The 14,496-nt window shown below is 34.8% G+C and overlaps 3 protein-coding genes across 3 annotated transcripts in view; 1 reads left to right on the plus strand and 2 right to left on the minus strand.

Moving 5' to 3' along the window:
- The window catches only part of LOC105622360 (vesicle-associated membrane protein-associated protein B), a 5,052-nt gene extending 2,849 nt beyond the window's left edge, over positions 1-2,203 (minus strand). Inside the window, exon 1 of the mRNA XM_012203783.1 lies at positions 2,134-2,203. Within this exon, the coding sequence (XP_012059173.1) occupies positions 2,134-2,203 (70 nt within the window). The remainder of the gene's footprint in view (positions 1-2,133) is intronic.
- A 1,443-nt stretch (positions 2,204-3,646) lies between these two features.
- On the plus strand, positions 3,647-6,591 carry LOC105622361 (methylosome protein 50). The gene is made up of 5 exons (XM_012203784.1): positions 3,647-3,761; positions 4,703-5,033; positions 5,636-5,808; positions 5,887-6,079; positions 6,200-6,591. Exons 1-5 carry the CDS (start codon positions 3,647-3,649, stop codon positions 6,405-6,407), a joined length of 1,020 nt encoding a protein of 339 aa, XP_012059174.1. The 3' UTR covers positions 6,408-6,591.
- A 1,819-nt stretch (positions 6,592-8,410) lies between these two features.
- On the minus strand, positions 8,411-14,310 carry LOC105622362 (staphylococcal nuclease domain-containing protein 1). Its single transcript, XM_012203785.1, has 9 exons — positions 14,260-14,310; positions 12,832-12,953; positions 12,566-12,708; positions 11,712-12,206; positions 10,866-11,349; positions 9,791-10,421; positions 9,265-9,714; positions 8,976-9,182; positions 8,411-8,518 (listed from the first exon to the last, which is right to left on the minus strand). The coding sequence occupies exons 1-9, from the start codon at positions 14,308-14,310 to the stop codon at positions 8,411-8,413; spliced, it is 2,691 nt and encodes an 896-aa protein (XP_012059175.1).
- Positions 14,311-14,496: the final 186 nt, after the last annotated feature.

The following is a 14,496-nucleotide window of genomic DNA, read 5'->3' on the forward strand; positions in this document are numbered from 1 at the left end:
AATTGAATGGAAAAATAATGGATTTCTTTTTACTACACCTAATATAATTATATATTTCAAATAAATCTATGAATTATTATCCAGCATACAAAAAAAATATAAATACACGATAAACTTCTTACATATAGGTATATCGCTTATTTGCTATAACACAATTAAAAAACAAGTTTTCTAGAAAATAAATTTAAATATTTTAAATCATTAAAATCTTGTAATATTAATTTCGAAATGCAATTTTGATGCAATAATTGATTATAGAAGAATAAAAATATATAATTTTAAAGTGAATAGTTTTTTATAAACAATTAAAAAAATGATAATTTTTTAATTATATCGTTGTGTAATAAATGAGCGATATATAGAGTAATTATCATTTTGATCTTAAGAGACAGATATTTCGAAAATATACAATTTTATCAAAGAATGTTTTAAATAAACTATCACTCTGTGTAGAAAAAGAAACATATGTAACAGATATATATACAGAAACATTTTGTGTGTGTGTGTGTGTGTGTGTGCGCGAAAATAGACGAAATAATCAAAATAATGAATCATACTCTGTATAGAAAAAAAAACATATATAACAAATATATGACAAAAAGTGGACGAAATAATCAGCTGACGAATTGCGAGATAGTTTTCGAGTGCATCTCCCGATAACGAAAGCATCGTTCTCGCCGAAATAGTGATATACATCGTGGACATCTCGAGTGTTTACCGAATACAATACATATGACACATTGATCATAGTCGAAAGACGTATACGTCACTCGATTTAAACATAATTAATAAGCTTCATTTTCGTAGCCATCGATAAGATCGAGGCGGTGAAACGCCGAACGTAAACAATCGCAGCTGCTTGGCGATATTACTGAGGTGTTAAATGGAGCTCTACACTGCGTGGGCGTGAGTTACGAATGAACAATCTACAAACACATATGTATATATATATATATATATATTCCGTGTACGTTCCGCGATGTAATTCTCTAAAATATTCCTCCTAAATTCGGAAAAGAACCCCGCGTGCGCGCGTAGGTGGATGAAACGTAAGGGAGAGAAGAGTTCAACGTTCTCGCAAGGAAATCCGAGCGGACCTTCGATTCGGAAGGGGGGGGGGGGGAGAAGGAAAGAGAACAAGGAGAAAATGGTAAAAATTCGAACGGTATTATTCGGAAAGTAAGCGATTCTACCGCCGGCCTCCTATCGCGAGGCATAAATAAACGAGACTCTTATAGATTACTGGCGTGTTAGCGGCGGCTAACATAAGTGGAGCAGCGGGTATAAATTCAATAAATGGCTTTTCCTCGTATCGGCGATTAGTGATCGGCGACGGGTATTGAGAGTACAACGGCGGAAAGTCGATCGATGGGCGGTCGCACATCATGTTTCGATGCGAAAGACCGGGAAATCGACCGATCTCGTCGTCCCTTTTCCGTTTCTCACCAACAACGGGGAGGGAAAAAAAAAGCAGCTGCGGAAACGCGGAAGCGACCAAAGAGGGCGCGAGAGCCATCGAGACTATTCGAGACCCGTCGTCGTCACCTGCCCGTTCGTTTCCTCGTCTCGGAGGGAGGGAAAATCGCCCCCGAGGACGCGAGAGAAATCGAGACGGACGGACGGACCAGGATCGTCGTCGCGGCGCCGCGACGGCGGGTCACAATGGATGACAGTGGATTGACACACGGACGGGGGACAGATAGGGTTAGGTACGGACTTGGCGATGTTGCACACGCTCGTCGAGGCACGGCCGCGATCTTGGTGCGCTTCGCTACATCGGTTACATCGGCTACATCGGTTACATGCGGCACGACGCGACACAATCGTCAGGCGAGCTAAGCGTGTCGTCTAAGACGAGGAATGTGAGCGGTCGCGCGGGCGGCCGAGACGGCCTTACGTCATCTTGACGACATAGCTCCGACGTGCCGAGCTTCTCATCGCGAATATCCGCGAATGTCGCGAGCGACGCATTTCGTTGTACTCGCTCACGACGTTCACGTTTATAAGTTGGCGACAAGGAACACGGCAAAGAAGGAATGTACAAAACTAATGAGAGAAAGAGAAACACAAACACGATGTGCAGGTGAAGGATGAGCGGATCTTTTGATCTGAAATTTTGATTTCACAGCGTACCCCTGAATCGGAGCTCGTTCTGCGGCTCGATAAGTAAAACTTGCTCGGGCTTGTCGGATCTCGACGACATCCTGACTGGAGGATCAAGACGAACTTCCCGACGGACGAGTCACGGCTTTGTTGCTGTCTTCCACCACCTCCTCCTCCTCCGCCGCCACCACCTCCGTCTCTTCGTCTTCTTCTTCTCCTCCTCCTCCGCTCCTCCTCCGCCGCCGCCGCCGCCGTCTGCTGAAGCGCCAACGGGTGGTCGACGACGCGTTGGGCCCCGCGTATTGATAAGTTGCCTGGTGCTCTACCTCGTCGCGATTCCTCTGCGTCAGCCGTCTACAACGTCGCGTTTCGGTGTTGTCCTGTTTCCCGTGGTCGTATCTTTACCGAGATTCCGTTGGACTGATTCCGATTCGCGGCTGGCCAACGATGCGCATGCGCCCACGGAAACTGTGAACTGTGACTGCGTGAACTGCGTCTGCGAAATGCGAGCCGTGTAGAGGCCGCATTACGTCACGCACGTCGCCACGGCCGGTAAACCGGTCCGTTCATTTTTCTTTCGGCCCCCTTCCATGCTCCTCGTGCAGGCTGCACCTGCACTGTACTTCCTGCACTTGTTTCAACTTTAATTAATACTAGAACTTTTTCTTTTAACTCTTAAATTTATATATTTTTTTAGAACTTTTATGTAAATTTCAGAATTTTTTCCAGAATTTCTATAACATATTATGCGAATTTTTTCCCCAGGAAAATGAGACAAATATATTTAATTAGAAATATTTGAGGGAAAAAAGTATTTTTCTATTTATCTATGTTTTTTCTTTTTTTACGATCTCTTTTTTTCTCTCCAAAAATCATGAATTATTGTGTCTCCGACTATTCCGATTTCTTTCGGCTTTTACTGACTTACTTGTAATTTTTTATTAATGCCCTGCATAATTTATTTATTTCGTCCGAGCTTATCGTTCTTTTTTTTTATGTTCTCGCTCTCTTTCGGATAATTTTCTCATCGTCCTCTTCTTGCTCTGTCTCGCTTCGACCTTTCACCTGTTCTAATTCCTTTTAGGCTAAACTTCTTGCACCGTTCGTCTCTTTTCTCATTTTCTCTTCATGTTAAAAGGAAAAAGAGATGAACAATGTAAAAAATTCGGCTGAAAAAATCAGACCATTGTACTCCAACGAGCACGCGCAGATCTGCGCAGATCGAAACTGTTGCGCGCGTTTTGTATGTGGACGAATGCTTAACCTTAATGGCAATTCTAAAGAATTGTTCAGCTTTTTTATGAAAATTTGGGTAAAATTATCTGAAAAACAAAAGAATTGATATCCAGACGTGAAATTTCAAAGAGAGATTAAAGAAGTATAAATCCCACCATTCAGTGAGAATTGCTCCGAAAAAGAATCTCAGAGAATCGATGCTCCGACACGGTGGAGAAAAAGAAATTTCTCGATAGGGATTGTGAATCGTCACAAAATTTGATTTTTTTGCCTCATTCTTGTAGTTCAATAGACAATCCGGTTCGCAATGAATACGTATAGTGCTTCGATCTCGAACGGGGATCTTTTCAGAAATTTGGCATTTCTAGAAAATCGATCGTCGGTCGACACCAAGCATCTACAGCTTTTCTCAATTTACGATGGTAAAGAATGTGTTCGGAGTATTTAGTTATATAGTTATGGAATTTATACAATTATAAAGTTGTGGGGTTTAGTTATATAGTTATAATTATGGAGTCAATTATACATTTATAGTTATGAAATTTAATTATATTGTTACAAAGTTATGGAGTTTAATTATAGTTATAAAGTTATGAAATTATTGTACAGTTATGAAGTTATGGAGTTTAATTATATGTCCAGCAAACGAGAATGGATTGAAATGAATTGAAATGGATTCAGATTTTCAGAAATATTGATTCACAAATGTTAAAATGAATGCTTTTCAATTCTGAATGCATTCTGATTCATTTAGGAATTGCATGGAGCATGGAGCATATCTATGCCTTTCAATCTAAAAAATAATATTAGCTTTTTCTGTGCACACAAACATAATTGTGAATACTGTTCAATTCAAAATTTTTAATAGGAAATACAGTTTTTCAATCCAATTGCATCCAATTGAATCTAATTGAATCCAATTGAATCCAATTAAATCCAAAAAAAGTATTCACTATTTAAAATATGCATTCAGATAGAAAAAAATTTCAATTCATTTTAATCTATTCTCGTTTGTTGGGTGGTTATAAAGTTATGGATTTAATTATATATTATGGATTTTATTATAAAATTATAGAATTTAATTATACAGTTAAAAACCCACAGAACACGAACGCTAACATTACATCAATATGTCATAATTTCGTACTCAATAATATAACTATTATGTCACATGTATTATATCGCAACTTATTTGTAGTTATGTTATAATACAACATATATCATTTATATTATTAAGTGATACATTATAATATTGATGTAATGTTACTGTTGATTTATATTTTTTGAGAAATTTCATTTTAAATAGTTTAAATAGTATAACTCTTTTACAGTTAGCAATTATAGCTGAAGTTTTCTGTTGTAGAAAACAATGCTATTCTCGGAGGCACTAACATGATCGATCTCTATTGGAATGGTACTCTCTGGTACTACAAGGATATCTCGGACTTTTCTCGAAAAAAAGCCGTCATAAAGCAACGGATGGACAGCGGTGTTTGTGATTCCGCTTACCTGAACGAGAATACATTTGTCATTGTGGAAGACAGTGGTGCTGTGCGGGTTTATCAAGCAGTTGAAATAGACGAGCGTTATGAATTACAGCTTCTTGGATATGTATGTCAACATGATGACAGCATCCTATCGGTGTCTGCATTTTCCAATCAGAGAAACATTGTCACAGGAGGAATGGATTGTTGGTAAAAATTTAAAATATATATGATATTATGAGCTAAGGAAAAGATTATTAGAGAAAGATAATGGAGCAGATACTAAAAAAACTGAGTCTGTAACTAAAAGCCAAGAATAAAGAAAAAAATAATAAGATAGGCATTATCTTGCTAATATTCTTATTAAAATAAACTTAGTATTTATTCTTTTTTATATGAATTATGTCATTTTGATTTCTTGAAATTAATTATTACTTTTTTAATCAACATCTATTACATGGTTACATTCATTTGATTTTTTTAAAAAAGTCATTAATTTCAAAGGACAGTTACAATTTCAAGATGTAATAAAGAAAATTGAATTGTTTGAACATTGTCTAAAACGGCATATTTGCTATAATAATAAACACAAGAATTAAGAACTAATAGTAAATTAAAATATATTTTTTATCTTAATAATGCTTCACAGAGGAAACTGAATTATTTTACTGGAATAAGAATAATTTTTATTCAAACAATCAAAACATAGTGGATCTAGTAAGCCCACTGTCAACTCTAGAAGGATGTAATTGAACGAGTTCAATAGACTTATATCAGCTAGAGAGGATTTATAATCTTATATCTTGTTTCAGCTTAAAAATGTGGGACGTAGAGGATTTAATCGCGACATATTCATATAGCTTTGCGCATCTAGACATAATCACTGATACAGACGTGAAGCCTATGTGCAGTTCTGTATTTGTATCTGTCTCTTTAGATAGCGAATCACTACTATGGGATATTAGACGAGCCAAACCGGCGAGTTGTACGTATATTTATAGGTTTTTTTTCTAATATCTTCAAATTTAATATTTAAAAAAAAAATTTTCTTTATTTTTCAAAGGTATCTTCAAGAAAAATGATTGCCCCTTAACAGCAGTATCTTGGAATACTACTTTGGAAAATATCATAGCAATAGGTACAGCTGAAGGCAGCATTGCAATAATTGACATTAGGCAAACAGAAACTCCGTTATGCGAGTCGAGCGCATATGATAGAGGTGTACATAAGTTGTTATTCAATCCAACTCCAGAGAGGTGAGAATTTATCAGAAATATCAATTTACTTGTCTGTACAATATATAACTCTTATACAGAATATTTCTTATACAATATATTTTCGATAATAAATTTATGATAAACTTATCTATTTTCCAGGAAAGAACAGTTAGCGTGCTGTTTTGATAATACATCAGTAAAAGTACTTGATACTCAAAAAGAATTGATGCAAATATACCAAGATAATAGTCATCATGATTTTGTACGAGGGCTTGCATGGTGTAAAGACGATTTATATTCATGTTCTTGGGACGCAAATGTGCTCAAACATATAGTAAATGAATATATAGCTTCCCAAGGACGATAATTCAAGTTAGACAATAGTAATTATGATTTTGTACGAAGATTTGTGTGATACAAAGATGATTTATACGCATGTTTTTGGACGTAAATAAACAATTTGATTGAATATGTAGCTTTCTAAGGACGATAAATCAATTTTTTTAACTTATATTAAAATTTTGTGATATTAAAATGATCTTTTTACTTTATAAAATATTTGATTTATTGATCGAAACAACATCTCAATATAATGAACATTTTCCACCTTAAAAACTTGCAAACTATTACATATCAACGACGGAATACTGATCGCAACTCAAAGAGAACTGAATGATGTTAATTGAAGGTAAAGATTCACAAGAAATGTGCATTCAATGTTCAGTACATATCTTAATTCATGAGTGGCGAAACAAGATGTGAATTTTAGTGAGTTTCATACTGTTACATTCGAAAACATTCCTCTTGCATTTATTCAACTTCTTGATCATTGTATTTCAGACATTTCTACAACATAGTTATGATATTCTTTGTATTTATTCGATATATTCTATTTTATTGCAGAAAAGAGAAAAATATTCGACAATTATAAAGTATTATCGCTACGTATAACAGTAATGTAAAGGAATCAAGTGTACCAATGTAACAGAACTTGCTGTATACCTTGTGGATCTTTAAAAAAATCGTAATACTCTTAATGTAATTTAAACAAGCCTTTCATTTCCTTTCTGATCCTACAGTGTGTACGGTATATCAAATATTCAATAAGATTTTATTTACAAAGTACAGTCAGTGATAACGTGATAATATAAACAAAATATCACAAATAAAAGTTTATCATCACAAAGTGCCTAAAAAAAAATTAGAAAATCATTTCCAGTGTTAATTAAAGATGATATAAATTAAAGATACGCTATATAATGTAATATATATACATATATAGTAATTCTGATAAAATAAACATGCAAGTTTGTTCTACGATGCATAGAATCTACATACGTATATTCTTTGCACCGCAGAATATTGCGAGTTACTTCTCCCCGAACACACAGTAGATAACATTTATTTATCGTAAATTTTATATTTTGAATATTTAAAATTTTATATTTGTTGTACTGCAATTTGTAGGACTGATTTATAGAACAACTGTGCATAAATAATTTTTTGTAAGTACATTAATATATCAAACGTTTTTATGTATATAACGTATATGAATAATGTAAATTTATCCGGAAAGAGGTGGCAAGAAAAACATAATTTTACAGTATCTTCCTTCACATTATTATTACTGTATATCTCCACTTTTTATATTATGCTGAATTCGCGCGCACACGTGCCACTTTGAAAAAGTTGAAAAATGTATTATCCAAAGAAGCCAATGTTATTTTAATTGAAAATACTCTGATATTTTATTGATATGAATCTTCCTTATCTCGGTTTAACTACCACTGCCCGATTAAATCTGCAATTACAAATTCTATAGCTACATGATCATCCTTGCATATAAAAACTTGAAAAGAGTAGCGCGTACATTAGTTAACATGATTGCTGTTTATTCCATAGGAAAAGCAATTAATATATCTAACATGATTGATGTATCTAAAGTGTTGAATTGCACATTGAAAATTTCATATCGGATTGAAAATATCAGGTCCTCAAACAATTTGTATTTGTGGCACCAAATTAATAACGAATGTTCATGTCAATGAGAATTCATGTAATACCAAAGATTGCATAGTCTCGTTCAAGGGCTGCATGCGCTCCTTGTTCATTGTATTACAGAAATTATTAAAATCGTTATGTACAATTGTCTTTTTATATGCTGAGATGTATAATTGCATTGAGACTAACGCGACATGTTACTCTCATATCGACATTTATCATTTGTTATTTTTTTATCTATGTAGTGATACATAGACTCGTATATTCTGTTGTTTATTATATATTGTTTTTTTTTATAACACGATCTTGTCTTTTCTTTTCCCCCATATTGATAATGCTTATCCCAAATTATTGAGCATTCGTTATGAATTACAACCCGAATTCTTTGTCATCGTCTTCCGGTCTTACGTCTCCGTACATCCAGATATTACGATGATTGTGCTTTGCATCCTCTTCGGCTTTCTTGTATTCCTCAATCTGCAAATAAAATTAATACATATAAATGTAATAAATTTTCAATGAATATAAATAATAAATAGACACAAAGATTCGTTTTTACAAAGCAGTAAAGTAAAAGAAAGAAAAGGAATTATTTTATTACATTTTAAAATAAAACTTATCTTTATTTATTATCTTTTAGTTGTTTTTAATTCTCTTTCTTTCTTTTAGTACAATAAATTTTATCACAATAGAGATTACGAGTGACTTTGCATAAAACTACTCGATTCATAATCGATAAATAATGGATTCGATTTTCATTCCACGATTTTCATGTCTCAATTTTTTGAGGTTGATTGGAATATTAAAGATTGTGAGAGAGAGTAAAAGAGAATGAAGTATTATGAAAATGTTATAACAATGGATTCGGGAATTCATATTTCAATAAGAAATTTTTTCGCAATAATGGATACTAATATAACAGAAATTAATTAACCAATTTAGTAAGTCTTCTATCTCGATGCTTTTGAACGTGTAAGAATCCGTCAGAAATAAGACCCTTCCCGATATCTTCATTTGTACTGGGATGCATCAGCGTCACGGCAATTACGTTGTTGCTTAGCTTGTATTCAATATTTAGGAGAAGAATTTTATCCAAAACATCTTCCTTAAACGCATCTACCGCTGCTCTCTTGTCATCCGTCTGTAAAAATATTATCAACAGGCATCTTTTCGTTAATACATTTATTTTCTGAAAATGAATTGTATTAGAATTCGTTACTTACGTCACTCGGAAGAGTCACACACGCAAGTGCATATTCGTGAGCATATGGTTTATCAGTCGCGAAACGCGCAGGTAGATCGGCAACTCGTGTAACATTAAGGGTCTCCCTGTTACCATAATCAATATAGAACACACTGACATTGGTACCGGAAACCTTTTCCGTTTTCACACGGTACCACTGATCATCACCGCTGAATTTCGCGACCGCTAGATCTCCCCTAGTCGGTTTGTAGGCGCCAGGAAGTGGAGGGTTGGCGGCTAATTCCTGACGTAATTGTAGAAGCATACTTTCCAACAAGCTGCCCTGATCGACGAACTGGGCGTAGAAATGAAGATCGTCAGTAACTTCAGAAATCACAACCTTTTGGTAATCGATTTTCCGCTCTTGTCCCTCCTTTTCGTCCACAATCTTGTCGGTTTCTACTGGCGCTTCCACGCGATTCTTCCAGATCTACAGAAAGAACGCAAATTATATTTCAGTTTTCTTTAATGAAGACATTATCCAATAATTAAGCACCTTTACTTACATTAAGCTTTTTTGCTTTTGCACGTTCCTCTGCAGCTTTGAGAGTTTTGGTGAGTTCTCCAGAGTCTGGGAAATTTACAACCTCAGCCAGACCTTCTTCGACCAAAGCAACAGACATATTGACATCGTTCACCGTTAACCAACCAATGAAACCGCTTAACTTTGTTTCCGTGTTTTCGATCTTAATCTCCACGTCTCGTTGGAAACAGTGCTCTTTAGTGAAGGCGAGAGCTTTTTCACCGTATTCGTCGGCTTTTATTACACCACCGCCGGGCAATGTTCTCTGACAACGTGGAGTTCTTATTCCAGCCAATACAAACGTAATAATGTAGTCTTCCTTGGGAAGATAGAGTTTCAGCCGCGAGCCACTCGTCACAAACTCGACGACTGCTCTAATTCCCTGCGCTCGTTTGAGCGAAGTCAAGAACGCTTTTGCTTTCGGGGGATCGTTCGAGAGATCCACTATTCTGTGAACTGGAATGTCTTTTTTCGCGTGCAGTCCGTGTTGCGATTTTTCTGCCTTGCTTTCAGCCACTTGCAGGAGATTGTACTGAGAGGAACGCTGATCGTCATTCTGTCTGTACTTAATCACTCGTGCGAGACCTCGACCGACTAGCGCTTCTGCAATGTTCCTGTTGATATGGCAAAATAAGATAGGAATTATCAACTATTAAAAAATTGTAAATAATTATTAAATTAATAATTTTTGTAAATCATTAGAAGGCGAAATTTTATGGTGAACTTAATCACACTACACTTCTAAAGATTTATATAAAACTAAATGCAATGGAAATTAAATACTTTATAACATAATCAACTTTATATAATATAATCAACTCGATAATGGAATAATACATGTATATTCTGTTAAATAACGTGATTGTAAGTTTCTTGCACTGAACTTCTCCACACAATAGAGAAAAAAAGAAGAAATTAAGTTTAAAAGAACAAAGCAAATATATGAGAGTAGTTAATAATATTAACAATATAAAATATTTATACAGTTTTAATATACTAATTTAATTATGTACTGCAGGTAATCGAATTCGCTATTTCAGAAATCGATTTATACTTACGTTTTGCCGCAAGTTACGGTGCAACATAACTTCTCTGGGAAATTATCCCTAGCTGGGTAATAATGCGTATAATCGACTACCACTTTTACATTTTTCCTGATGAATTTTTCGCGTAAAAATTCTCGCGCTTCCAACATCCACGGTATATCATAAAGAGGTCTGAAATCTTTCGATCGAGTAGTATTATTGCTGTCTTCATTCTTCTTTTCACGAGTGGGTGGTCGAATACTACCCAAAAATACTTTCTTGTTTTCCCCGTTCTGAGTTCGGACAATGAGCGCATCTGCATTAACAATTTCCACAACAGTGCCAGTAAACTCGATCTGTGGCCCGGACGGTTTGTAATCCTTCCACAATCGCAAACGTGCTTCCTTCGCAGCTTTCTCAGCGAGATACAACTTTTCCGCACCGGATCTACTGTTGCTGATCGACCAATCCTGGCATTTCGCGAAACCCTCGCTTAGCAGAATTTCAGCGATGTTTCCTATAAATAAATAAAAACTATATATAAAAACAATCATTGATCATAATTAAATTCAATTATTTGGAATATTTATTATACATAATTTAACATACGCTGCTCGCCAGATATGTTTAACATCATCAACATAGAAATATCAATTTCTTACTCATTAAAAAGAGACCAAACAAATAAATTATAAAATTTAAAAAAACATGAAAATTAATTAATATTTCATCAGTATAAAGGACATAATATTTATTAAAAGTAAAAAATTTCAGAATCTTATCTTTTACATGAAAATATAATATCTAAAAAAATAGAAACAGTCAATAATGACTTCTTGGTATTTATAGTGATAAAATGTCAGATTTTAACAAACTTACCCTTAGGATGAATGACGCTACCAATGAAGTTGTTATTGTTAACCGACTCCAGCACTATTTCGACGTCCCTATGTAAGAGCCGCGATTCCACAAAGTATCTAGCTTCGTCTGCATAAGGATCGCCCACAGAATTCTCGCGACGACCATTCGGCCAGCCAGGACAGCGAACACCCGAGATCATCAGCGTTATATTGTAAAAATCAGGCAAGAGGAAAGCCTTCACGGTAGAGCCGTCGAAGACGAATTCAATCACTGCCTTAATTGGTTTTTTAGCAAATTTTTCGACCAATTTCCGAGGATCGTCAACAGTCCACTTGATGTCCCGTATATGTTCGGAAGTTGGCGAATCTGACCACTTTCCTTTCTTTGCAACTTTCGCTATATTCTCCAGCTCGATCAATCGTTGTTGTTCAGCTGTAGGATTGCGATTGTCTTTCTTAACGGTCACCAAACCCTCAGACACCAAAGTATCAATTACGTTCTCACCATTCCTGTCTGTATAATAATTGTGATTAGATGCAAAAATTTAATCACTGTTGTGCTCAGCAGCCGTGTTTACTTTGCAACTGTTGAAAGTTTTTCTTTGCACTGACTGGATTATATTTTTAAATTTAGAGGAATAGTTATCTATCTCAGCAAAGAAAAACTTCGCGGCCATTGACTGCATTTAGCAGAAAAAGCACTATTATAAAAATCTTTGATTTTAGCCATTAATTCTTCACAGGATCTAAATAAATAAATTATTCATATACTATAACTAAAAAAATTTATAACAGTTGTAAATCTGCTTTTTCTGTTGAACGCAACTGATTTTCCAAGTTCTAGTAAGTGTATGATGTATCACAAATAAATACCTTTCCCTAACCAGACAGTTCCATATGTTCTAGCAGTGTTGACTGACTTTTCAGTTGCAAAAGTAACATCTTGGCCAATCAACTTTCGACGTAGGAACTCTCTTGCTTCCCAAGCATACGGCTCATCTTTGGTTTCATCCGTGCTACAAATACATAAATTGTTTTAATTTTATATAATTAAATTATTGTCAATAAATTTATATAAATTTCTGCTTAGTCCAAAAATTGTAAAATAATCAAGGTATATGAATGTGCATTTTACGTACCTATCATTTCCTTTCCAACGTTCCAATTTTGGAGCTGTAATGTTGCACAGAGTGATTGTCATTTCTGGTGGAGGACCGCCCATAGGTTGTCCGCGGATGACAACGGTATCTCCCGATGTCACCTTTAGAATTAAAATTTTGCAGTGTGAGAAAGCTTAAAGTATTCCTAAATATTCAGAGTATCATGTTATATTTTAGATTTTACACATATTGTAATACTTATTATAAAATTGCTAATAGCTTTCATAGAATTTCTTATGCAATTTTCATAAAAATGTCTTTTCTGAATTGCAACAAACTCCTGTCAACAAGGAATAAAATTAAAAAGCAAAAAAACATTAACATAAAAAATATCTGTGACTTTTAGAAATTGTACCTTTAAAATTTTATAGAGAAAGTATGAGAAAGTTCAAAGTATCTCAAAATATCCAGCACAACATTACATTTCAGATTAGAATACTAAATACGCAATTATTAGTATCTTTCACATATAACTTTCATATATAACCTTTCATATAACTTTTTGAATCTTAACACTTTCAATGAGAAATAAATTAAAAAGCAAGGAGATGATAAAGACATTCTCATTAATATGAATATGAATATTTGTCACCTTTAGAATTAAAATGTTGCAACATAAGAAAGCAAAATCCTAAAATATCCACCATCACGTATCTCAGATTAATTAGAACACTAATTGCTGAACTGCTAATCTTTCATAGAACTTCCTGAATCATACTTATCTTATTCTTAACGAGAAATAAATCAAAAAGCAAGAGAATAATGAAAATATTTTCATTAATATGACGAATATCTGATATTATCTTTAGAATAAAAATTTTAGTGTGAAAAATCTTAAAGTATTCCACAATATCCAATTATACACAATAACCATATTATATCTTGGATTAAAATTACGCAGTTGCTAATATCTTTCCAAAAATATCATGACATTCAACAATAAATTAAAAAATAAGGGGATAATAAAAATATAAATGCAAAGTGAAAACATAAATGTAACAAATATTCGATGTTATTCTTAGAATAAAATTTTGCAGCGTGAGAAAACTTTAAGTATCCTAAAATATCCAGCACCATATCATATTTTGGAGTGAGTACTACTACTAGTTACGCAATTGCTAATATCTTTCATAGAACTTTCCAGCAAAACTCTTGTCGTTCAACGACGAATAAATTAAAAAGAAAGAGGGCAGTGAAAACGTTCTCATTAACATGGTGCATATATAAAGAATTTTAAGAAGCATCACACGGCAGGCTGCTGCAATAATATGCTCCAGATTGCAACCATATGTTCTACGGTGCGGTTCCTGCCAACTGGATGAACGGGCAGGAGATCAACACTCAATAGTTCAGTCAGCACAAATAACGAGAGCCACGAGAAAGGTTCGGTGGTGTTCAGTTCCTCACCTGCTTCACCACCCCGTTGCGCAGTTTCACTGGTGCCTGAGGTGCACTCATGATGCCGCGCGATGGTCCTCGAACGAGAAGATCAGTGCGACGATGCGCTCGTTCCAGATCAGCACGTGCGCTCTCTTAAGTCGAAGGTTCGATAGCAGCTGTGCTCGTGACTCCGCAATTTATCGTTCCTCGTGGTGCGTTTGGGAAGAAAAAAGAAAGGACAGTCTTTTTCTTCTCTCTCTCTCT

This window comes from Atta cephalotes (genome assembly GCF_000143395.1).
Source record: "Atta cephalotes unplaced genomic scaffold scaffold00044, whole genome shotgun sequence".
Taxonomy (NCBI): Eukaryota; Metazoa; Arthropoda; class Insecta; order Hymenoptera; family Formicidae; genus Atta; species Atta cephalotes.

What these genes read in the sequence shown, in the direction of transcription:
- LOC105622361 (XM_012203784.1), top strand. Translation starts at nt 3,647, where the DNA reads ATGAATACGTATAGTGCTTCGATCTCGAACGGGGATCTTTTCAGAAAT. An exon ending in GCTTTTCTCAATTTACGATG is followed by an intron (nt 3,762 to 4,702) that starts GTAAAGAATGTG and finishes TTTCTGTTGTAG; the next exon opens with AAAACAATGCTATTCTCGGA. An exon ending in ACAGGAGGAATGGATTGTTG is followed by an intron (nt 5,034 to 5,635) that starts GTAAAAATTTAA and finishes ATCTTGTTTCAG; the next exon opens with CTTAAAAATGTGGGACGTAG.
- LOC105622362 (XM_012203785.1), bottom strand. Translation starts at nt 14,310, where the DNA reads ATGAGTGCACCTCAGGCACCAGTGAAACTGCGCAACGGGGTGGTGAAG. An exon ending in GCAACGGGGTGGTGAAGCAG is followed by an intron (nt 12,954 to 14,259) that starts GTGAGGAACTGA and finishes TTAATTCTAAAG; the next exon opens with GTGACATCGGGAGATACCGT. An exon ending in CGTTGGAAAGGAAATGATAG is followed by an intron (nt 12,709 to 12,831) that starts GTACGTAAAATG and finishes ATGTATTTGTAG; the next exon opens with CACGGATGAAACCAAAGATG.